The sequence below is a fragment of the Gymnogyps californianus genome, chromosome 7 (assembly GCF_018139145.2).
Source record: "Gymnogyps californianus isolate 813 chromosome 7, ASM1813914v2, whole genome shotgun sequence".
Classification (NCBI taxonomy): domain Eukaryota; kingdom Metazoa; phylum Chordata; class Aves; order Accipitriformes; family Cathartidae; genus Gymnogyps; species Gymnogyps californianus.
The window spans coordinates 9,672,795-9,699,000 of NC_059477.1; the positions used below are offsets into that span (position 1 = coordinate 9,672,795).

At 40.0% G+C, this 26,206-nt stretch overlaps 1 protein-coding gene across 6 annotated transcripts in view; it reads left to right on the plus strand.

Annotated features, from left to right (window-relative positions):
• MYO1B (myosin IB) overlaps positions 1–26,206 on the plus strand; it is a 115,673-nt gene that overhangs the window by 8,757 nt on the left and 80,710 nt on the right. For all 6 annotated transcript variants that reach the window (XM_050899465.1, XM_050899463.1, XM_050899462.1 and 3 more), the window contains exons 2-3: positions 9,516–9,656; positions 24,240–24,355. In XM_050899465.1, coding sequence (XP_050755422.1) covers positions 9,516–9,656; positions 24,240–24,355 — 257 coding nt within the window. The remainder of the gene's footprint in view (positions 1–9,515; positions 9,657–24,239; positions 24,356–26,206) is intronic.

A 26,206-nucleotide genomic window follows, 5' to 3' on the forward strand; every position in this document is an offset into this window, starting at 1 on the left:
CAGATAGAGCTACTCTTGCCATTGTTCAGTTCACAGACTGTCAGGCTGCGGGAGTTAAAAGGGCTCTGGAGATTACCTTCAGTGATCAAAGAGTGCAAGGCTGTGTTAAAACAAAGTTCACTCCAGGAGAAACCCTGGAAAATCTTTTGGCAAGCAAGGGTAGAGCTGGCGCTCCTCGTACCTCGTAACAGATTTCTGACACGGGGGGAGCTTGCCTGTATCTCATGAGAATAGATCTTTTTGCTTCCTAAAACTGCCAGATGATAGTTCTCGGTGAAACAAAGCAAGGGAAAACTCAGTACCTGTAAGTATACGTTGAGTTTGTCTGCCGTGAGACCGGCTGTCTTCCTTCTGTGGGAGGGAGGTGCTTTCTATTGATGTTTTAGGAAGGTGTCCCTCTCTAAATCTGCGAAGCGTTACATTTCATTTGGAAATGCCTCTGTTTATCATGCTAGATGTTAATAAAAACACTGTCTGCTGGCTTCTAACTTCACAGACATCTGGACAAGAGTGATTACTGTGTGCTGAAATGCAGCTTCTTGAACTGCTCCCGTTGTCCAAGATCTCTCTGGATAAGAGATACACAGGAATAGCTGGACATACCTTGATTTAAAAATTGATGACTTTTATCCTGTGATTTCAGGTGTCCTACTGAAAATGACTGTTGAGAATGAAAATGACAAAACTGTGGATATAGTTCAACACTTGAGATAAGCAAACGCATCTAAACAGTACACGTAATTTATCTAAGCCTCCTCTGCCATTAAATAGATGCTTTTTTAGCTTGAGTTTGGGCAAATATTGCTTCCTCTTGCTGCAACACTTGCATCCAAATTTTTTTATTGTCTCCCCCTTCCCCCCCCCCCCGCTTTTCATTAAAAATAGCAGCGTTTTGCTGAAGAGAAATTGATGTGCAGAACAGACAGTGATGGAAAATTGTAGGGTGAAACTGCACTGTTCTGTTACCTTGGCAGCTAGTCCTGGGAGAAATGGGACTAATCAAGTCTGACTTCCTGCAGGTTTTTCTCTTGTGACAGATTGACTTGCAAAGAAGCAGTAATTTCCATTTGAAGCTTTTCTGTGGCTAGGGAATTTTGTGGAGCCATTCCTCTGCAATGGCTCTGTGGTACTTAATAAGGTGTTTGTTCTCCTTGCAGTCTGTGATGGAACACTTATGCTCAGTTATCCTTTCCTGCCTGGTTTTGCAGACACCTGGAAAATTAGCTATTCTGTTGTCCTTTATTCCTCTGTCCTTTGAATGAATTTCAACCTTAGGCATGTATGAGAGAGTAGACGCATAGACCAAGACATGTACAGCTAGCATGATTTGTCTTATTTTTATAAAATACTAGGATAAAAACGTTCCAAATATTATTTACAAATATTACAAGGAGCCCGTCAGTGAAGTTTTCAGGATGGGGAGATTGCAACGGGCAAGAATAAGGTCTCTGGGGTGGTGTTTGGGTGACTTCCTTTCCTTCTGTTTTAAATGGAAAAGGAAAGTGAATGGTGTGGAAATACACAGTGCTTTCAACCATGCAAATTGTAGCTTTACCCAGACTTTTACTGCTTGGAAGAGAATATGGGTGCATAGAAACTTGGACCTTGCTCTGTGGGTAACTCCGTGAGCGTGATGGTGTCTGCCAGCTGCTCTAGGAGTTACAGGTATGCTCAGTTATCATGGGTGGCTCGATCGTGGGTAAATAGGGGCACCAACGCCTCTTCTGAGATCTGGATTTCCTGGAGCTCATGATTAGCTTTGTGTTTGTCTGTGACCAGTTTTAAGTCTGGTTCAGTGCCTGCCATGATGACCACCTGCAGCTGCTTTTCCTTCTGCTGTTGGCAGCTGAGTGAAGCTGCGGTGTTACCTGTTCTGTTATTTCGTGTTCTGTGTATCTTGAAGGCTTATCACCGACTGCTTAACAGGCAACGCACACAAGCATTTGAGAAGATAGCATGTACTCTGGTATTTTAACCCTGTAGTATTAAGACATCTCTTAACACCCACCTTACTGACATGATATAAATTGGTGTTCACTCCAGTTGCCCCGCCACGAGCAGGTTTCTTTCGCATGTATCAGGGATGTGTGGTTCATGTGCTGACTGGAGGAAAGCAAGGCTTGCTCTCTGCCCACGTGCTTGTGTGGAAGGGAAAGTAAAAATCCTGTTACAATAAAAGTATAAATGAAAGATCTAGATTACAGTTGATTGCTGGAGCGCTCCCAAAGGAGTGAAACCTGAGTTGAAAGAAATATTTTGACTTTGTGAGGGCTGGTTGTTGTTAAGTAGTATTTTGTGAGGATCTGCTACTGCAGGATCTTTTGAACGCAAGCTCTGGTATGGTAGCAAGCTACTGGTGTGTGACATAAAACAAACAGAGAAGATCCCCCAAAATAAATAAGTGCTACCTTGGTTTTTGTGCCCCTGTTCTGCAACAGCTATGCAAACATAACCTTTGGATTGGGCAGGATCCCAAAAAATTGGCAGAAAACTTTAAGCGGCAGCTTGAAATATGAAGATATCAGTTTAAAAGGGCATCCACTGCTTAGTGGAGTTCAGATATCCAGTAGTAAAAGCTAATTTTTGTGGTTTGGTTTTGGGGTTTTTTTGTTTTTTTTAATTTTGAAAGAATGAGGGCGTCTTCTTTGTGTTCATGTTCTGTACTGACAACTTCTAAAAAATCATGTTGTCTGAAGAACACTGTCAGTCTGAAATCTAGTCTTTGGTTTAGGGGAAGAAGGCAGGACCTCTGACAACTTTTGGTTTTGCAGTCACATTTTGCTCCTTATTTTGAAAAAGATTCAAGAGTATCTTAGCAAGGTATGTGCCAAAAAGAGCCCCCTTTATTCCTCAATATTTTATCCCTTTCTGTAGATGTGGACCTGGAATGATTATAAAACTTTGTGGTTAGGCAATGACTAAGAAAAGCCTAAATGTAAGAAACCACCATGGATCCTGTTTCTGCTGAAGTCAGTGGGAATTTAACCAGAATTTTGGACTGCAAACAGCCTTGTTAGTGAAGACCTATTTCCAGATGCATTGAAAATGCCCAAGGTGTTCTCCCCATTAAACAGAAGTAATTTTAAAAAGAAAAGAGAAAAAAAAATCAGGCTCCAGAATAACCATTTACAGAAAAGGCTACTCCACACCTACAATCTTTGAAGCCTGTCAATATAATCCAAAATGTAAAGGAACTTTTGCAGGGTAAAAATGGAGTACCAAACATCTTTTGATTATGTTAAGACTGGTTTTTAGCAGGTGCTAAAGAAGGGTGCCTTAGCAATGTTGAAGGACCCAAATGTTTTTCCCGAAACCTAGCGTGACTGTATGACCGACCCAGATGAGTTAAAGCAAGGCTGCAAGTTGACTGAGGAAATAGATCAACACCTGAGCGCAATTACTGGTGGCAGTTATTGTGTTGTGGTTGCAAAATAATTATTAGAAGTAATTTGAAAACCTGTACTGCTGGGAGTATAAAGTAGAAATAGTAGAATAGACATACCCCACGGTCTCTTACAGCAGGTAATATCCATGCTAATGTTATTCAAACTAGTATGCAGAAGTAACAGAAAGTAGCCTTGGAGAAATGCAAACACAGCCCCTCACTCCTTCCCCAAGGCTCATGAATTAGCCTTTTATTAGGGAAGAGAAGGAGGGCAAAGCTATATCTTCTGCATACATGGCTCAGGTTATTTTGGTTTTGTGGTGGGGTACTGTACACCTTTTACAGGATAGGAGAGTGGCGTGTCGTCTCGTCGCGAAGGATATGAACAGAGGCATGAAAGAGGCATCTCTTACTTTTTGGGGATTAATGACAACTAATTACTGCTTAATGTAGATTGTATCCAAGCTGATGTAAAAATAAAAAAAACCCACCCAAAACCCCCAACAAAACAAAAACCCCAACAATATCCCCCCAACAAACCCCAAAGAACTCCAGCAACGACAACCAAACCTCTCCTCTCTGCATTTATAAAGGACCTGAGTCCTGTTAACGAAGAAAGTTTCAACCAGTGTTTAAGTCAGTAGGAAATAATGTCCCAGCGAGCGTTTTGTACACGTCCTAATGAAGTCTCATCATTACACTATCAGTTTTTCTAAAATGCAGTTAAGCCTCCATTGTTAAACTACTAAAAGATGATATTGCTTCACGTGGTTGCAGCTATTTGTTCAGCAGTACTTTAAGTGGCCTGTTTCTTTCTTGAAAATTACCTAATCTTTAGCTAAATGCGTGATGTTTGGTAGCAGGAGTCAGCGGAGCGTTCGTTCCTCCTATGACATTTTGCTGGGCAAATCTTCTGTCATCTAAATTGCAGTCACTGGCATGCAACTCTGTCCTAATCTGATGTTGCTAAAGAGCCGTTCTCATTTAGCTGATGCTGAATGCAAACATTCCTGCAGTCCTAATACAAATATACCCTGTAATGCCGCATTTTACTTTTGTAATTCACCGGAGCTGTTTGTTGTTAAGTACTCAAGGAATCTGATACACATGCGTGATGTTCAGTGCCTACAGAAAATAAAGAGAAGTTGTACAAGGCTTTCAAGTAATAGCTCTTGCTTGGTAGGTAAGATATGAGAAACATTAGCTAATTCGAAAGGCCCAGGTTATAAACTTTTTCAGTTTGGAAAACTCTGATTTGTTCAGTAGGACTGTGGGAGGAAAAGGAATTCAGAAGTGAACTCTTCTGGGCATCAGTCAGAGGCCAGTGATATGCAGGGTTTGTTGGGCAGCAGAACAGGATGAATTTAAATCCTGCTGCTTGCTAAATTGGTACTTATGCTTGTCATGAGTAGTACAAGATGGCTGTAGTCCCTTTTGGTTTTGCTTTGTTCAGGTAATGACACTGTGTCCCTAGCTGCTTTTTGCGGCAGTGGCCTGTCAGTGTCCCCACTCTGTGTGGGCTGATTGCTCCCTGACAGAGAAAAAAGGGAAGGAGTGGGCAAGCATAATTACAGCCTGATGGGGGCTCAGGATCAGACCTGGAACATGAAATCAGTTTGAACTCTGATATTGAATTACTGATGTTGCAGGTTGTCCCTGTTAACTCTTATAAAAGAAAAGGTTATTTTCTACAGTGACTTGGTGGTAGTGAAACCAAAGGCTTTTTTTTTTTTAATAGTCAGAGCTTGAAGCATATATGAGTACATCTATTGTGTTAATTTTGATGGTAGGGAAATTGTCCTTCTGCTACAATGCCAAAAAAGAAGAAAAACAAGCCACCTCTGCAGCCAGTGATAATTCCAGTGCAGCAAATGCAAATGTGTGCTAAGGACTGCACATCTGTAGCAAGCTGCTGACAGTTGTTGCTGTTTTACTGTGTGAGGGTGATGTGGAAAACCTTGGACAATTCCGTAACATGCTGTATGCCAATAACGGGGTATTACTTCATTTCCCCCGTAGAGAATGTGTGAACTTAATTGTACAAGGCTTTTGGGATTTTGCCTATTCTCTGTATCATCATCTATTTATAGTTTTCATTAGCTCTTGTTTCAGATTGGCTGATAAGACTGCTGTGGCTGTGGAGTAGCGTAATTTTTAATTTGCCATCCTTGCAGCCAAGAGGGACAAGAAGGTTTTGGATTCAACTGGCCTAGCTGGATGGCAATCCCAGGCATTGCAAGTAGTAGATACAACAGTCTGTGTTTCAAAAGGCTACGTGTAACGTGGGAGCATGTGGATAAAAGCATTTTACAGACATAGCATGCCCAGCACTTCTCTTCCTGAGCATGTTGTCCAACATAAAACAGATCAAGCTGTGAAGGATTACTGAATAATCTTTTTTATTTTTCTGAGAATGGAAACATGTTGAAAGTGTTCTCACTCCGTTGAATTAAGGCCTAGATATGAGACCAAAGTGAGGAAGAACAGATTAGACAAATGACTAGAGAGAAGGGAGATGTTTGGAAATGCTGCTTATGTTTGCTTTAAGGATAAGAAGGGTAAATTTAGGAGAAGACTCAAGTGGTAAGTGGGTGTGGGAGAGATCAGGGAATGTTTGAGGAAGAATCTGATTTGCAGACTGCAAGTGTTAGAAGAATTTTGGGTTTTTTGCTGGGCTAATTTGTTGCTATATTAATAATTTGCAGCTGTAATCTTTACACAACACTTGTTTTTCTTGATGTCAACAGAATGAGACGTTGCAGTCACAAAAGCAAGGTATTAGGTGAATTGAGGGAGTACCACTTATATTTTTAGGTTATTTTTTATTGAATTTCCAGTTTGAAATTACAGCACAGTTCAAATAGGGCCTCACAGCAGTACCTCCATCCACCTTCCCACATTCAGCAATCTTCATCTGAAAATCACTAAGTGTGTCCTTGTTTTAAAGGACACAGCCCATTCTGGTTCTTTCCTCAAACCTAATTTCCTGTTTGCCGGTGTTTGCTCTCTCACCAGCACAGCTGTGGTTTCAGTCATTACTGATCTCTCAGGCACTGGGAGCGTGTTTTGGCCCTGTACCTCTCATGCTTCTGGGTCTTGAAAATGATTCTTGAGGAACGTTCATCTTTTTAAGGGTGCACAGGTACATGTATAGGTAGAAGGTGCTTGCTTTTATGTACTGTTCTCCAAATTGTGGTGAGCACGCTGTCACCAGCACTGATGGGAAAAGATTTCCAGCTGCAAGGCATCTTTGAATATATGGCAAATACAAATACTTGGACATGGATTTGGATTGAGTTTCTGAGCTTAGTGACGTATTTCTAAAAATCTTGAGTGAAGTTTAGTCTTGCAATGTAGCAAGGGTTTGATTATTTTTTATTTATTTATTTTTTTCTGTGTAGTGTGCTGATTTTTGAGTTTGGTTATTTTTTTAAAGCTACTTTTTAAAATTAGTATCTGGTATTTTGAAAGTGCTGTATATATTGATCTTCTATTAAATTCTTCTAGTAGATTAAATTAAATTATTGATTAAGTTAAATCTAAATGTTTAATGTATGTTTAAGTATTGTTGGCTTTTCTTAACAGTGTTTTTTTTCCCAGTTGTGACCTCAGATAGGTAACCAAATTATCCCACAAGCTTGCTGGATTTTCCTTTGTTGTTAGCTAAACCAGAGCAGGGATTATGATTGGATTCCACCAAAGTGGAACAACACTGGTATGGCAGAATACTCTTGAATCATACATCAGTGTATGTAATCTTTCATGAATATTTTGCAAAGGCTAAGCTATTGCAAATGATTTTAAGAATTCAGTGTTAAGCAAGATGTCTAGGCATATTGTCCAATTTTTTCATCACCTATGTTTCTAATATTTTCTAGCTCGCGAGTTAATGGAAATGTTTTAACCATAGTGTGATGTGAAATTATTGGGGAAAAAAAAACCCAAGCTGAAAATTAACCTTTGACTATAAAATGGAACTTTTCAAATACATCAATAAATTAATATTTATATACAAATTTCTGATCCAGCTTTTAGTAGTGGATATAGTGTCTTTGTGCACCTCTTCTGCAAAACATGCCTCTGAGCTTGGGAATACATGAATGTTCTTGACGGGTTTGGCTGCTCTTGGTCTTGAAATTCCCGAGCAGTGATGCATGAAGTGTGGTAGGTGGTATGTAATTTCACAATGGTAGATGAGGTATACTACTTAGAACTTAAATTTTAGGTTGAAATTGCCCATATTAGGATTTTTACATTGGCTTTTTTTTTTGGCTACAAACCCAATATTTAATAAGTTCCATACTTGAGAAGGACTTTTTTTTCAGCCTTCAAAAATTATTTGAGCATTAGTTGATGTATGGGAAGTAATTAGGTCATTGAAACAAGACTGGTAGTTTAAAGAATTTGTCTTAATGGGATGCAGAAGTTGAAGTGATACCTCTGAAAAGATTTTGTGAATGTTTAAAATTTTTTTGGTGATTAAGAGGTCAACTTTTAAGAATAAAAGTATCTTTCTCTACAAAAATATTTGTCTAGTGTTTGTGTTTAAAATAAATGCTCTTCTGTTTGTTTAGCAGAGTTGACTCAGCTTTGGTTGGTTACCATAGTTCAGCACTGGTTTTTCATTTCCATGTGAATTTCTAGTAATTCCCAGGCTTGGTTCAGGTTTTGGGGATCTTGTTGTATCACTTCCGTTAGCTGCCTGTGGAGCTGCGCTTCTCTTCGTTGAATTTGGAAAAACATCAAACACGACTTAAGTCTTGATCTAATATCCCTCAAATGTCACTCACTGCTCAGAAAATCAAATAACGTAGTAATGCAGTGGCTGTGGACAGAAGCAAGAGATAAAAGACTTTACTTGTTTTAAATTAGTTGTCTGATGGATAGCTACTACGGCAAGTTAATGCTGATTGTATAAGGTAATAGCTGTTCAAAGGCATTTTGAAAAACAAGAAAAAATATTTAGAATTAAAATATGCTGCAGTGATAGGGGGAGCAAGGACAGCCCGATAGCATTTCATAGCTGAGAGGTCACAGCTGACTGGTGAAGTTCAACTGTTGTTTTGTGTAGCTGTAGCTGTGCAGTAGCTGATTCTTGGTTTGTGTTGTCAGCAAAGTTGTTTTCTCACCACTGGTTCCCTGTTTGCCGGCCGCCACTGCTAATACATTCATTTTTCAGTCTCGTCATGAAAGCTGAAAGCAGTAACTGTGTGCCTGGAGTTCTTGAGGAGCTCGGTTAATCTTCTCTAGCGTTTGAATTGGAAGGATAAAAGGCTGGGAGGATCAAATAGGTGTTGAGTTTTGGCCTGACCTTGATTTCTTTGTCTGAATTACTTCCTTTATCAGACTTGGTTACTTTGTTTGATTCTGGTCCCCTGTTTAAGCCCGGCTTCTGCCTGTTGCCACTCCGGTTATATAGATGCAGAGTTTCCACTTGTCAGCTGGATTGTTGCTGCCCAACGAAAATGCTCCCTTAAGCAATAAAATTACAAATAAATCCATAACTTAATTGAGTCTTGTTAGGAAACGAAGTAATTTGGTAGCCTCGTGACCAAGAGCAGTACTGTACTGGGATATAGGCACTCTAGAGTACAGCGTTCATGAATTAAGATAAAATAGTGTGATTTTTGTCTCTGAGTGGGTTCACTTAGTTGGTTTCCATTTAAAAGTTGATGGAGTTGGAGAAATGGAAGTAAGGGTGAGAAAGATATTCAGATTAAGGTATTGACAAATTTAAACCCTAATATGATACACTGGAGATGTTGATGAAGCTTTTGATGAAACTTGGGTTTCTGTACACTTGAACACTGTGGTGAAGTCATCCAAAAAATGTGGATGTGGTGCCCACTGGAATCTTCATTCCTGTTTCTTGCAGTTTCGTATTTGATGTATAGTGGACCAGAAGGCATTGTTGACTGTTAGAAGTTAAATTTTTGGAATTCTGTGGACTACCTGGGTAGAGAGAATGACTTTGAGAATGTTCCTTGGAAAAATAATTTTAAAGCAGTGTCATTTGATGGATTTTTAACTTGTATTCCTTAAATAGTGTTACTGGATAATGCCTGTGAATAATTAGAATAATTTTGAGCTAACTTTGCTCTTTGTTTTATTCTTGTTTCTTTCTTTGCAGGAGAAAATGGCCAAAATGGAGGTCAAGACGTCACTTTTAGACAACATGATAGGGGTGGGAGATATGGTTCTTTTAGAGCCACTTAATGAAGATTCGTTCCTCAATAATCTGAAAAAGCGCTTTGATCACAATGAAGTATATGTGAGTATATGTTAACAGATAACATCCTATGAGGAGCTATGTTGTCATTCTTAAAATATGTGGGTTTTTATTTATAAGGATACATGTTGACTTAATGCCTGAACATAATCTGTTGTATTAGGGATATTTTAAACCTTACTTGTGCTGTAGTCTTTCCTGTACTGCATTGTTTGCATTTGATCTTTTCCATCTGGGATATTTTTCCTTTTTCTTTTTTCCCATTGCACAACATGGTGGAGCTCTGATTTTCTTAAAAAACAGTTCCAGAACTGATGATGACACTTTGATACTCCTGTTGTCAGAGGACATTGCAGTTATAAGTAATTCACATACAAGGCACTTCCAGGATGTTAGAGCAGGTTGATGTAGAAACAATACATGCTTGCAATATGCTAGGGCTAGCTTAAATGTTGCCTGCTACCTTTGATTTGCAAAAAAGTTATGTTTATTAGAATGGTTGGATTTTAAACTAGAAACAATGAGTTTGGATATATGTGGAAGTAATCAAAATCTTCAGGCATATTAATCTCTGAGTGATGATCAATAGGAGAGATGTTGTGAACTGACAGTTGAAACACAGGCAGGGAGTGAAGAGGCAAATTGTGATTCCAGTTAAGCCTTTCATTTCCTGCTTCATTTCTCTTTGTTCCATTTTTGTTAAAATGTGCACAGTATTGTATCTGTTATACTGCTGAGGCTGCGTGAACTTAATGATCTGTAGAGACTTTCCAAGACCGCAGGTGGAAGATAAGTCTTTTAAGAGTAAAGCTGAAATATTTAAGCCAAAATATATCTATGATCTGCAAGCAATTGTGTGTGCAGCTTATTACAAATAGATGTGTGCTGTACTTAATTATAACTTAGCCCTCCCCCCCTTTTAATTTTTAGTGTGACTGTATTTTTCCTTCTTGCTAAGCATTTGAATCTTTGTGATTTCATTGTACCTTTTCTTTTCCATCCTCCAGCATGGGAGGATCTGTGTTATTTTTGTTTGCTGCTGCTATCCCTTAGTTATAGTCTCTGCTTTTGTACCTCTGCTATTCATTGTCTGCTGCATCTTTCTTCCGGAGTAATCTTTCTACTCAACTATTCCTGTTCCCTTTTCTGTAGGCATTAGCTTGGTAATACACAGTTGTGCCTATCTGCTATTGTATCACCTCCACCTATTTGCTCCTTAAGTTTGGACTGACAATTTAAATTAACCAGGAAATTAAAATAAAACAAGGACTCTCAGTATCCATTAAAACCTTGTTGGAGAAGAAACCAAAATGATCTGTGTTTGTGGAAAGATTTCTTCCACAATGGTTAAAAAAACCCTTCCTGATACCTTTGAGAGTTGCATTTCCAAAAATTTGTGTCTTAAATTTTCCTTGTTCCTTGAAGATGTAGTCTGTTCCCTCTTGATAACCCTTAGACGTTGATACAGGCAGGTAGATATCAGACTCCTCTTTGCTGCTCTTTCATCTTGCTTCTGCCAGGTGCTCCGTATTCAACAGCTGCAGCGGCTGCCTCTTCCGGGATTCAGAGTTTTTTTCAGTCAGTGGCTTGTATAATTAACGTGTTTCATATCAGTTTTAGGGTTAACTCTATATTGCTAATACCTACAGTAAAAATGGATGATATTGAATCATCTCATTCCACTTTAGATCAAGAAAATATGAAGGAGAAGAGAAGGAAAGGGAGCTATTTGCCTAGAGATTGAAGAAGACAGTACTACCTTGCCCAGTCTTTGGGTCATATTTGAAAGTTTTATTTAAAGCATTAAGGATAGAAACCTATTCTGTGAGGGTACCCTAGACTACGCAGTCTATTAAGAAGGACTGCTATAAGTGATATGGTAGTGGATTTCTCAAGGTTTGTTTTGGTTTGTTTTTTTTTTTTTTTACTGTAAACTACTATGAATTGCAAAGTATTTAATTACATGTTTCTACTTAATTTAGACTGGATAGCTTTTTCTTGAAAGAAATCAGTTTGAATGACAAATGGATAATCTGTTTTATTTTTATCTGCTGTTACGTGCTAGCTGACAACCATGTTCAAACACACAGTTCTTTGAGACAGTGACAGTGAAGTATGTATTTCCCCCAATTTCTGATTTGGATGGGCCTGGCACTGATGTGCAGTGTAATTAGCTCTAGTATGTGTTTTGGCAAGTGATATAAGGTGTCACTTTTCTCTAGCAATGTAGGATCCTTTGCCTTGCAGGTGGGAAAGCCTGATACTTAAAACATGCTCTGTTGAGAAGTGTGAGCAGCTGCCAAAACCAAAGGATTTTTTTGTTGTTTCTTTTTTTTTCATTGAATCATTCCCTTGTAGTTTGTTGCACTATCATTTACCATTTTTATCTCCAGGTTTGTATGATCATGTGATTTTTTTTTTTTTAAGGTCTTACAAGTACTGTTTGTGAATCCACACTATGAAGGCAAAATGTTGCAGATCTTTGCAAGTATTAAAACGTTCACTACATCAGTGGTGGAAAGAATAGATGTTTATGTCTGTGCCACATGCTGCTACCAAGTATACAAGTTAGTTTGTGATGCTGCATGGTTTTATTTACCAAATCACTTAAGGAATATTATCTCCTTTCCGTATCAGTTGAGTTCTGCTGCCCTGCAAATTTCATGCCACTGTTGCATATTTTAGAAAACTTTTAAAACAGTGAGGGCTGGAATGGTGCTCACGGTAACAACCACGTTAATTTTCAAGTGCAAATTTTTCTCTCCCTTCTACTATTGCCACCCACTCTTCTTCTCCCCAAACTTCACTCATGAAAACTACACTTTACATTTCTGTTTTTAGACTCAGATGAGCACAATGAAGTCTTTGTTACATCTGGAAGTAGTGTTTGGTTTACTATGTAAAATCTGTAGTTTGCATGCTATCCTGGGGAAACCAAATTGGACTGTTAAAGAGCTGCTGTTGGTACTTAACAAAGACTGCAGATTTCTTCAGCTCTAACAAGCTACATACACAAGTTGACCTCTCAGGATCCTTTCAGAGGGCAGTAGGAATGGATTTGTCCTTTCAAGGCCCAGTTGTGGGGTTAAGTTCAGCCCTCATGTCAGTGCTCCATTGTAGGCATTACCAAAAGTTGTGTCCAAGTTTAAAAAACTAAGTCAAACTGAAGCCATATGAACGAATTAAAATATTTCTACATCAGTAAACCAGGGCTAACTCAACATCAGTTTCTAAGCAGTTTCCTATAGACTGACGGCTGTATCTGTGCTACATATGTTAGTTTTAAAACAGAGTTGCAGTTATAACCTTCAAAAGGGTTTGTTGTGAGGAATGAGACCTGTAACATGGATAGCTTTGAAAATGCTGTAACGTTGGCCAGATGTTGCATAATTGTGTTAGCCAGTCTTGATAGGTGAACCCACAAAGGGGGCTTATAAGAAAGATGGGGACAAACTTTTTAGTAGAGCCTGTTGCAGTAGGACAAGGGTAAAGAGGGTAAATTTAGACTAGATAATAAGGAAGAAATTTTTTTATGATGAGGGTGGTGAAACACTGGAACAGGTTGCCCAGAGAGGTGGTAGATGCCCCATCCCTGGAAACAGTCAAGGTCAAGTTGAATGGGGCTCTGAGCAACCTGATCTAGTTGAAGATGTCTCTGCTTATTGTGGTGGGGTTGGACTAGGTGACCTTTAAAGGTTCTTCCAACCCAAACTATTCTATGAAATGTGAGAGTCAGATCGAGCCATCAGTGAACAGTGCCAAATCTCTTCCCTAGCCAAAGATGACAAGATAAATGGGCTCCTTCCACTGGAAGAGAATACAATTTTTGTCTTTTCTAGTCTCTTTCACAGTAGTGATGTTTGATGCTGAATGTTTGGTGTTGGAGATTCTAGTGTCAGCTCCATTTACCCCTTTGAAATTCCAGGTCCTCTCTGCAAGAGCTCCCCTTGCAAGAGCATTCAGATCTGGATCCCCTGACTGTCCTCTTGTACCATCCTGGGTACGGTCACTGTAAGCCCTTCAAGAAAATTAGCTAAGTTTCATGCCATGCTGCAAACAGGGCAATAAGTGTACTCCTAACAGTTAGGGAACGGACTACAGCTTGATTACCTGTTGTTCAATTTTATGTGTATTTGATGGAAAGTTTAATGGACTTGGGTGTTAGGTTGCATACCAGAGCGCAAAGCTGGAGGCTGTGCCTATAAAAATAAGCATGAAGGCTGGTGGAGCTGGAGTTAGGCCAAATATTCCACTAAAGACCATCATATTCTGCAGTAATCTCATGCTGAGTGGCTTTGGGGAGAAGGGCTCATTGGGTAACATGCATGTGTTAATTGGAAATGAGAATCTTGGAGTTTAGTCATGTCTGGAAATGTCTGGGGTATGTCTGACCAAGAAAAATCTCATTAGAAAGCTGTAATTGTTTATTATATTCTTTTTGCAACTCTTAAACTTTTCATTAATAAAATTTGCATCGCTTTTTTGCAAAAGTTCTTTTCTGTAAATATCAGTAACAAAAGCCTGTGAAAGTTTTTCTTTAACTTTACAGAGTAAAATGTGGCCCATGGGCAATGCAGTTAGCAAGTAGAAAAAAACACAATGTTGATTATTTGAAGGTTCCAGGGAGCAGTTTGTGCGGTTAAAATGTGTGACCTAGAGACCGCATGGAAAACTTCAAATACATTCATAAAATTCAGTTCGTGTGTGACTGATGAATTTTGACTCGTTCTGTTGAACTCCCTCCATGAGCTTTTTATTTTATTTTTTTTTTTAAGTTGACTAAAATGTGCTCAGCCAATCCAGCTCAGCAATTATTTTTCCTTTGTATTTTGGGATGCTGACAAATGGGAGGGGGGCATCTGTCTATATGTGTATTTACAGTGACTCCTGAATGGTAGAGATTTGGGATAAACTGTAGTATATGTATCAGTCTGAAACTTATTTTTGTACTGGGTTTGTTGCTTTGTGAGGCATGTGGAAGCAGCAAAGGAGATGTGAGGAGTCTGGAGGGGAGCAGAGCTGCGTAGGCTCACGGTAGTCAGCCTTTGGAGGCCAGATATGGCTTTATTCTGCTGCCCTGCACATTTTTCCCTGCAGTTATGTTGTTTCTTGAAGTCTTCCCAAATTTGCAGAGGTCAGCATTTTGTTCCTTACAACAAAATGTTTGTTTGCTTTTTGTTCTTACAACAAAACAGAATCTTTCTCTGATGTCAGTGTTTAATTTGTATTTTCTGTGCGTGGAGTTTGTGGGCTGCTTTGGGCAGGAACAGTCTTATGGTACTGAATACATGTTGTTTTATCACTGAAACATTAAATATTTGGCATTCCAGTGTAATAACTCAGTGTTAGCTGTTTGAGGTAGCATCATTGTGGCTGCCTTCTGGTGGTGTGGCTATTGTGGTGTGCTTGTTTCACAGACTGAGCTGCTTCCTGTTGATCTCTATTGTTTAATATTTTAGGGGTAGCCTTTTTGTTTCTGACTTTACTTTACTCCACTATGTCTGTCTGTAGTATTGACTCACCCCTTTTTCAGCTACCTTACAGTATTTAGGAGTTTACTGAATTGCTGTCAAGCATAGTGGCTTTGTTCCTGCTGCACTCATACCTGGTGTTCCAAATGCTACATTTGGAAGAAGAGAGTGGGGGACAGAATTATGTGAATGAGACCAATTGTCTTGGTCTGCATCAGCCTTGTGTGACCATCCCTCCATATAACTCTGTTGCTGTTGTGAAGAACAGTTTTGTGGTATTGGGAAACGTAAATGCAGCTTGCTGGGAAAATCTTCATTGTAATATGATTGAGTGATTGTTGAAGTTCAATTTTATTCTCAATTTCATTACCTTCTGATGTCAGCATGATCACATTGGTCTTTAGTATGTTGTTTTTGAGGCCAGATGGAGTCCTTTGTTGGGTTTTGAAGAGGGTTGTTGTCCCCTGTGGTTTTGGGTACGTCCTAGCTGTGTGCATGCCTGTCGGTAGCAGGTCTGTGCCTTTGCTGCTCCTGCAGCAACACGCAGAAGAGTCTGTCCCCCTGCCAGACCCGGCCCTGCTCTCTTGTACCTCAGTGTACTTACTTGTGTTTATCCGGCGAGTCCAGCCTGGACTGCTGGTCTTCCTTTGGGAGTTTGAGGAGTGGCAGGTGTGGTGACTGAGTCGTTTCTTAAAAGGCAGGATGGTTTGAGAGCTAGAGCAGAGCAACCATCCATCCGCCTGTGATGGGAGCCCAGGGGACCCAAGTTTCCTCAGATCTCCTTCTCTTCCTCCCTCGGGGGATGCCTGTGGAGGTTTGAGTGATTTTTTTTTTTTTTTTTTTTTTTTTCTTTCTTTCTTTCCCCCCACCAGTGCCTCAACAGTTTCCCTCTTTGAGGGAAGCTACTTAGTTGTAGTAATAATATTGTTGCAGCTGCCACGGGCTAGGGCCTTGAAGCATGCTGCTTCTGCTTCAGATGCGAAGAAGGGTTTGTGTGCCCAAGGCACGTCTTTTCCTGTGATAGTTTGTGGTCTAAGAAGTAGTATTCTGCCTCCCTGTAAATCTTGCTTTGCTTGTTATCTAGATAGAAATCCCATTGGTCTTCTGTCCCTTTGCATCAGCCCGCTCTGGTAAAACAAACTTTATAACTTGCCTGGAGTCAGGAGTAGAGATTTTTGCAGCCAGCAAGTTGGTTACTTTTAACCTTGAAGTGCTTCGTGGGAGGAGAGTTACTTATCTCAAGGCAGTGCTTTGTTTCCTTTCCTTTTTGTACGGCTCCCACGATGCTGAGCGTAGCATTTGAGGCACTTATTTGTAGAGCCGTATGCAGTATCTGCATAAAGGAGTAAGAAAACATGAATAAGGATCACAGAAAATTATATGCAAGTTGTGGGCTCTGTATAGGGGTTGTCTTCTCTACACACTATTTGGCCTCTGATGTGACACTTTGAAAAAAGAGAGAAGGTGGAGGAAATGCCTCTTGTAGGGCCCCAGGGACTGTTACAGTGTTGGCTTTGCCCCAAAATGCCGTGTATTTCTCTACTAAGGTGATGATGACATTTTGGGCATTTACAGTGGTTTCAGTGGACATTGTATGAAATAGAAACACAAAAGGAAGATTAATGAAAGATTGGCAAATAACAGAAATAGAAGGAAAAGCATCCAAGTACTGTAAAAACACGGTTCTCACCCTGAAGAGCATAGGTTAGCCTTGGCTGCAGCGTGGCAGGAGACTTCCCTCCCACATTTTATTTGTACAGAAATAATGAAACATTTTGGAATGAGTGCTCTTGCTAATGTTTTCACCAATGGTTTCTTGGCATAGACACTATCCGATCTCCAGCTACTGTTTGCTTATGAAAACAAGTCTTTATCTTTTCAAAAGTGAGCAAGGACTGACGTTCTGGAGTATTTAAATGCTTGCCTTAAAATTTCTCATTTCTCCTTTGGGTTGACTTCCTCATTGCTTACTTTACAGGTTTCATCTGTTATTGCATCCTGTGTAGGAATTTTGTTTGTTTATGTAAAAACATCCCAATGTAGTCAGCGAGGCGGATGGCTGAGATGATTAATCTGCTTTGTTAATAATGTTAGAGCCTGTCATAATGATCGCAAGGTTAGCAGCAATATTCACTGAGCAGCGGAGAGATTTCTGTGCCCTTGAGAAACTCAGAAAAGAAACCTGATAATCTGTGCATATGCATCCCCTGTAACTACTCACTTCAACTTGCCGTGTGGGTGTCTTTCTCTGGCAAACACTCTGCTCTGACTTTGGGGCTCAGATCTAAGACAGGTTGCAGTATGATTAAGGGCATGATCCTGGCCGGTGTGGGTTACCTGTAGCTTGTTCAGACTGCTGCTGTTTGCACAGTGACTTGCAGGATCAAGCCCGTATTGAAGAAAATTTAAGCAATGTTGTTATCCTTTTTGACATAGGTTGCCTGTGTCATGATTATTTGCTTTGGGATATAGATCTGCACTTCTGCCTTTGTGTTACCTGTTTGAGCTTTGTTTCTTGAGTCATTATATCAGCCATCAACATGTTTGGTACGTGACTGTGATACATATTAATGCTGAATTTTGTCTCCTGTAGCAATAAGATGGTTTTGCTTGAACTGTGGATGCTGTTGCCTCAGTTTCTTCTTTTGCTTGATTTCTGCCCCCTGCCATTTCAGGAACTCATCCAGTGCTCTTCTACGTAGTTTTCTTTACGGTCTTTACTGTCCTGCCCAGGTTTTACAAGGCTGCCTATCATGATTAATAACTGCATTAAGCACATATAATAGCTTACCAGGATTGGTTTTTTTCTATTACAACATACAGACTTTGTCCACTATATTTCTGGGGTGAAAATGCTATGTCCAAGAGGGTGGCCTTGACCAAGAGAGTTTTAATCATCATGGGGAATAGGCTGTGTTTGTTCAGAAATCCAGTATTATATTTCTTCACTCATACAAACACAATTAGAAAGGGCTCCATCAAAACTACAGTGAAAAATAGTATCAAGGGGAAGGAAAGTTTCTTCATATATGTATGGGGGGAGAGAGAGAGAGAGGGAAAGACTATGTATGAGAGTCTGGTTTGTATTTTCAGTTTACTGCAGGCTAGCTTTTGGAAAAGTAGATTTTTAGCATTGGCTTTCCTTCTAGTGAGGGGAGTGGAAAAAGGCTTTCCTATCTGTAGCAATTCACTGATTATTGTGGTCTCTTTAGAGCTGATCAGGAACTTTGTAGAGATGCTGTATTTGCTGGGAAATACTAATGAGAGGAGTCAAAGCATGGAAGTTTCTTTTGCTAAGGACTAGTGCCGTGTGATGCTGTGTGAGTCCAACCCTGACTGGATATGGGAAAATCCACACAGAAGCTCCTGTACAAGGAGATGAAACTTTGTTAGTTCCTGTTCTTTCCACTTGATCATTGCTCTTGGGGATCCTGGGGTTCGGCCTGCGTAGCTGCTTGCAGATGGTACCCGGAGGCTCTGCTCATGCTCCAAGCTCACTGAAGCAGGAGGCATTGGCTCAACACAAAGTGCAGCTGCATGGCTTGGATCACAGGTAGAGTTTATTTTGTATGTGCTGTCATGAAACAGTGCAGGCAAACCCGGGAGTATTACAGGATGAAATCCTAGTTTGTTTGTTTATGTTTTTCAAGTACCCAGCCCATCCCTCTCCACGAAAAAATACAAACACCTACATTGCTATACACAGCAATACAGTAAATCAAAGCCCCAGAAATAGTAATAATGGTCTAAGGTGGTTTTGCTTTTAGTCTTGATGTTACTCTTTTCCTTATTCTTTTCAAACATAGTGTCTTGCAACTTTGCGAGTGTTTCAGACCTGAAAAACACAATAGACCAGAAGCAGGGTGCATTTAGCTATTTTATTGTGGCCAACCACAATGAAAAACAAATTTGAGCACACAGCATGATTGTTCAAATAAGAGATGATATTTTAATAAGGTACTGATCTGGCTGCTAATGTTTATTAAAATGAGAAACTTCATTATGGAGTAACATTGCACTGTTAAATTTGCCAGGTTCTGTTTGATTTTGAGACAGTTCAGAAAACTGAGAACATGTAAGTACAGGCTTCCTCTGTGTCTGCCATCTCCTTGGCCTCAGCTATTCTGAGCATGCAGCGGCCCATGTGCTTATGAGCTGGCAAGATCCAGAACCACAGTAGTTCAGGCAAATACAAATGAAAATTAGTATTATATTAGAAATATAATTTTGCGTAGGTCACGTTAACCCCACAAAAACAAAACACAGCCCTCCCCCCTGCAAAGAAAACAGTGCTGACCAAACCTCGGTTCTGGATTTGTTCCAATAAAATCTAGCCACACTTCTCTTTGATCTTACTTCAGTCTCTCTCATTTCAATGAATTGTTTTAGTGATGTGATCTGAAACTGTTCAAAATGATAGGAACCCAGTACACTTGAGCATAATTAATACTAGACATGTGCATTATGCATATCTAGAGTATTAAAACTTGTCTGCTTAAATGGAAGACTCAGTATCCACACTAGCGATCTTTTTTTCCTAGAATTTATTTATTTTCTATTTTAATGCTCCAGGATTTAAAAAATAAGTAAATAGAGCAACCTTATTGGGCCCTGGGAATTCAGCATACTTGCAGGGTACATTAGCAATTGGACATTTTACAGCAGGAGTGACTTGTGTGCAGCAGCAATTTTTCTGGACTGTTACAGGCTACCATGGGTAAGAAGCAGTGCCAAAAGTGGTGTAGAGTACGCTTCCAGAACGTTTGCAGCAAATCTGTGTAGCTGCTTAATGATTTTAAATTCTGCAGAAGGTTGCTTTGCAGAGGATGCCACAGATGCAGAAAAGCTTTTAAAGATATAGAGCAGGCTGTTAATGGTAGCCCCAGCTCTGCAGCTCCTGTGCTGCAGCCTCAGCTGCTGTCGATAACGTTCCCTGGCTTCTGCAGCTGCAGTCTTCTCTCTTCTGGGCCCTTGGGGTATTGAAAGACTAACTTTGCCAGGAGGAAAAATAGCTTTATTAATATACTGTGTCCCACAGTGTGAAATGTTCTCCCATAAGCTCTACTAGTGGTCTTGTAAAAGCAACCCTTCTCGAGCTGGCCTGTACTGCCTTTTCCCTGTGTATCAGATTTCATCGCAGCGCTTGTGCATCCTGGCTGCAGAGGTGTGTTGGGACCTTCTGCCGGGCTCTCTATAAGGTTTTTGCTCAGCTGAAAAGGTCCACAGGCTTTTCAGGCAGTTTGCCAGTTTCTAGCAATAGCTTTCCCCAGCGCTTGGCTGAGAAGAGGCTGCTGCCTGTAGTTTCTCCCAAGCAATGGGAGCCTCACATTGTCTTGCCATTTCAGGCCTCTTCTTAAGCCAGTCTTAAAGCTGCTTGGGTTAGAAAGGTGCAGAAGGCCTTGCAAGACGCATGTAAGCTTGAAGTAGCAGTAATATCTTGTCCCAAGTGGTTACGTTAGCTTTCAGTCCTAGGGGGAGAAAATCAGGCATCAAAGTGTCTTGGTCATTGCACCTCCAACAGTACTTAAAGTGATGTGTGACAAATATTATCAGCTTTTCTAGTTGAATTGTGATTTAGAATTTTCTTCCAGCTTGGGGTTAAACCCTGTACTGAACAGGAATGAGTTGTATGTGTTGTCTTGGTGGAGAATGCAGAAGGTGGTGTCACTTGACCTGATAGAAATTTGAATGCTCTATTCTGCAGATGAAATGTTAGCCCATTACAGTGTTGCCCGGCTACATGACAGACGCACTGATAAATGACGAGTGAGAGTCCTTTTGGTTTGAGTTCTGGACAAACACGCCAAGGAGGCAGAATTTGCCTTTGTGAGTTATTGCAATAAAGTAGAAATTTGGAGGAAGGAGTATGATCAAGAGTCTCTAGTTAGCAAAACTTGAGGAGACAGCAGATCTTGTCCAAACTTGCATAACGAGACCATGTCAAAGCCAAGAAAGAAATCAAATCTCCTGACTGCATTCTGTGCGTTCATCATCATGAGGACATTCTTCTGGGGTTTCATTTTTTTTTCTCAAACAGGGCAAATGAAGGATCTCTTTAGTCCCTGGGGTGCCACGGTATGGTCTCCCACTACTCTTGAGCGTTCTGCTTTCAGCACTGGAATGTTTCTGTGCTTGTCACTTGCTCAAAAATTTAAGCCATTTTTTTTGTTTGTTTATAATAGAGTTCTGGTGGGAAGGCAGATGTTATGTGGGAAAAGTATTTTCCGGATCTGTTTATCCCCGTTATGTGGAATCTCGCAGACCACCAGTAGCAACTAGGTTAGGCATCAGCTTTAAGATATTGGCATTTTTAGAAGAGGAAAGGTATTAGTTCTTGTAAGCAGCTTTGCAGCAAGACCAATGATTTTTTGGCATGCTTTGGCTTGGTGTTTAAAACGGACATGAGTATGTCTTTGTTTCTATATAGTCATTTGACCTTTCGAAATATTGGTATTTTAGGAAATGGTCTGTATTTATTCATGTCTGACAATAAATGGCTGACTTGAATTCCCAAAATACATCATCTAAGCAATACTTAGCTCTGAAGAGATGATTCTAAATAAATCTCATTTGAATGCCTGTATTCAAAATTAAAAATCAAGGTTTTCACTTTCACTCATCTTTCTTTACCATGGCATCTCAGGGTACTTCAAGGGACTTAGCAATTAAATTGTATGCCGTTATGGTAGCAGAATAGCCGAAAAGGGCAAGTCTTTGAGCTCCAAAGAATTCCTGTTTCAAAATATAATCTTCAAGATCTGGCCTTCTTCATCTCTCTTCTACTGATACTTTCCAGCACTGATTTCGCAACAGGCTGAATTCACAAATTCTTAAGATTTAGGAGGAAACAAGTTAATATATTAACGTTTTATCAGGAAAGAGTCCTAATCGGGGTATCCATGCATGTGTGAAGATTAGAAAGCTTCTTACTCTTGGGTATCTGTCATTCTCACCAAGAATCTGTAGACTTGCAAATTGCCAAAGCCGTGTGTGTTAAGAGAGCAAACTAAACACTGTAGAAAGGCAATTTTTGCATTTTCTTCTTGTTTAGCCAAAGAGATTAGACACAGATGGAAAATGCTTTCCTCCTTAGGGGGAGGATAACCACAAAACTAGAACAAGTTGGGTTTTTTCTATTTGAAGAAAAAATATATAAGCACACACTGCGGCGTGTCTTTGAAAGAAGCAAAAATCTTAATTATTTTGGGATTTTCTCAATAGTCTGTATCTGAATGCCTTTGGGGGCGCTTCCCTCCTGGGTTGCGGTGCGAGGCAGATTGGAGTTGTCCCTCCTTTGAGTTGCAACCTGGCTGCCAAGATGTGAGGCACCTTCAGGCTTGCTCCCCCTCACAGCACTCTGCATGGGCTCTTGGTGTGAAACCAGCGTGTTTCTAGAGTATTGGTCTGTTCTGGGCTCAGATGCATGGGGGGAGACGTTTTGCAGGAGGCTTTTGGCTAGTCCCAAAGGAGAGGAGAAAGTATGCGTTGTTTAGAAATGGTGAGTCTTGAGCCCAATTAGCAAAGTATTGTGTTTCCTTGTGGCAACAGTTGTACGATGAATTGTCAGCAGTGGCTGCTACTGTTTCATCCTGTGGGTAGTAAACACTACACGGATGAACTACGAGAGTCTCTGGAAGCCTCATACTACTTATTTTATCACTGCAGTCTAGTTTGTTCAACTCTGTTTTAAATGGGACAGAAAATGCCATGTGAGTTCGTAGCTTGCCTGTGCATATGCATGCTATGGAAAATGGGAAATCTTGCTCTCCTAGCTTTCAGCTTAGGACCAAATTTGGTTAGCATTTAGCAGAAAATTGCTTTAGACGTGAAAGTTAGATAGGGTAGGGTTGCAGCAATTAATATTTTTAATTTGTGACTGCAGCTCTGGAGGTAATTCAGTGCTCTGCTGAACCTGTTGGTGCGTAACTTGGGCTCCTTGTGCCTCTGTTCCCATTTAAAAATGCATATTACAGCACTTCCCCGTAAGAAAAATTGTGGGGAGAACTCCAAATAGTGATTGTGATGTGCTAAGGTATAACTGCAAAGAAGCCATTTAAAATCATAGATCTATGTAAAAACCATTGGTTTTTTTCTGTAGTTACTAGCAAATGTAATCCAAATAGCGGGAACCTGTGGCTTTTGTATACAGTGTTTACACCTCCCAGCGAGTCCCTGGTTATTCGAAAATCGTGTTTGACCAGATGTTATTTATTTCATGGTTGTGGAAAAAGATACCAAACACTTGGGGTTTAATTAATCTTTGATCACTATCTGCAGGCAGGATGGAATGGAGTTTTGTTATTTTTGCCACTCAGGCGTATTTGAATGCAGCCCTTGCAGCTGGAGGGAGGTGTAGAGAGCTGCGCGGCACCCGGCAGTAGGCTTGACGAAGGCAGGTTAATTGCGTCGTATGCCGACATGGTAATCGTGATGTACAGTATCGGTCTTCATGCAGCTCGGTAGTGAATGGGACCTAACAGAGTGAAACAGCACATTACTCTGTCTGCTTTCCGAGGGTAATGGCAAGTATGTTTAGAATCTGGAAATAAAAAGTACGCTTCGCGTCTGCTGAGGAACCATGGCAGGACTTCGACTGACTTGAATCCTGACAGTAAATCTCTCCTTTGACAGAAACCTGTCAGAGGCTCTTAGCCTTCAGGTTTCTTCTCTGTGAAGCTCTTCTGTGCCTGAGAGTTTGACGAGATGGTGCGAAGCTCCTCCTTGGGTGAGGGAGTGCAGTCCAACTCCGGCCTTGCCTTTCCGTGGTTTCGTATGAGTGCCCAAGGGCTGCAGCAAAACTCGTGTGACATTTGTCATGCAGATGGAGTCGGTTCTTTGTGAACATCTGTGTCCTTTTTCCTTTCCCTCCCCCAAATGAATTAGTCACAGAAATATTGTACGATTGGGCTTTCTTTTAAAAAATGTTCACAAGACGCTTTCAGTTGTGTAGAAATAGCTACTTGGTGCCCAACAGTGACTGTTGAGAGAGAGCTAAAAGGTGTTTCAGAGTGTATGTACATATTTATTCATTGCTACAATTAGGCTTTGTGTTTGTTTGTTTTTGCATAAGTATTAAATGGGAGAATAATCTATAAGCAGCAAAAGTATGTTAAAAAGAAAAATCCATGATAATTGTTTTGTTTTCCTTCAACAGACATACATTGGCAGTGTGGTGATATCAATAAACCCCTACAGATCTCTACCCATTTATACTCCAGAGAAAGTGGAAGAATACAGAAACCGAAACTTCTATGAACTCAGTCCTCACATGTGAGTACAGTGAAGAAGTTTTAACTTTCATTCTGTCCTGAAACAGATGGTACCAGCTGTCTCTCTCCTCAAAAGGTCTGTGTTGATTAAAGCAAACAAAACAAAAATCACACCACCACTCCCCCAAAATGATTTTTTATTAGTTCATCCTTATTTTAAAGAGAAGTCAAGATGAGTTACTCTTTCTGTTTCATGTATTTAGATCCTGGTATGTGCATTTCGGAACATTTTCCTGTAATTGTTAGCAGTAGCCTTTATTGCTGCATTGTAAAGTAAGTAGTCTGTTTCCAAGGAAATCGGTTTCTTTCAAGGTCCAGATTGCCTTGTGAAAGCCTCTAGGTGTTAAATATGTTTGAGTCATATAGTGTTACTTTTGATATCTGAAACTCTTAATTTCTCTTTCACAATGCAAAAAATGAAAAAACCCTCATGAATGCAGAAACATATTGGATATATCTGAATGGTAACTGTAGGAAAATAAAAGTTTGGTCTCCTCTCCTCTGTGCTGAGCGGAAATGAGCCCATTCTAAGACGGCAGCCAGAGTGCCATAAATATTTAATGCAAACTTTAAGGCTAAAATATATAGCATATATACAGACATACAATATTGCAAAATATGATTTGCAATTGATGAAAATTCCAAGTCTAAATTTAGGAATAGAATGCTGGGAAGTAGGTATAATCTCTTATTCTGACTTTGATTCACCTTCTGTAATTCCTCTACAGGGGTGCATATTGCAAAGAAGTCAAAGGCCTTGCCTTGTGGTTATAGAGAACTGACACAACCTGTATTATTTGGGCCTGGTCAGAATTATTGAGAGTAATGGCACATGGTTAAGCCCTGTCCATAATAGGACAAGATTTTGATCACAGGTGTAGGTGGTATGGCTGAAAATGAGGTACCTGGTCTTCAAGGTCTGTATGTTGCAGTAGTCGTTTTATCTTGTTAGACATCATAGTGGTGAGATTAAAGCCAGCTCTTCTCCTCAGCATAACTCTGGGGTAGAGAAGTGTTTCCAGCATGTTGTGAGGTTGCCACCTGACTTTGCGGTCACATATTCAGGAGACTGACTTGGAGTGATCAGCGATCGGATAAGTGTCTAAACATGGCGATAAATTTATGCATCTTCCTTCAGTGTTAGCTTTTAGGTTAAAAGGAAATTATGTGTGGAAAGAGTTCTGGAAGTTGTTTTGTTCTGATCAATTTTTTGCCTTCACACTTAATCTGTAACTTTTCCAGATACATTGGCTGAAATGCAAACAGCCAATTAATCAGATTGAATAAGCTTCTGGTAGTTCTTGGCCTTCTTCGATCTGAACTCTGGCTACATGCAGGTTTTCTTTCTTCACAGTTTTGTTTAGTGTGCACAATTGCTTGCTAAATTAACACAGTTGCTTGCTAAAAGAACTTTCTGCTCTGCTAACTTTGTTCAGCTGCATAAAATTTACTGTCATATGATGGAGGATTTTAAAAATAAAATCTGGGAGCTAAAGTTCATCTGACATTCTGAAAGTCAGTACTACGTACTTGGTTACGTGTTGAATCAAGTACATAGTAATATATTGATCTTCGCATTTTTCCATCTCTCTTGAGAGGTGGTTTTCCAGAATAGAAATGGTCAACAGTCATTCTTGTGTGTATTATGAGAGTCTTAACTTGGTAGAAAAATGTTTCATAAACATCATTCATCACTAATGACAATAATTGTATGGTCAGGCTGCCATCTCAGAGCAAGAACTTCTGGAGTCCAAACACTAGAAATCCACTTTAAGAGCAGTAGATTGAAGTGAGAAAATGTTGAATTTTAACTTACGTCAGGAGATCTTGACTGCGTGAAAGTAATAGATTT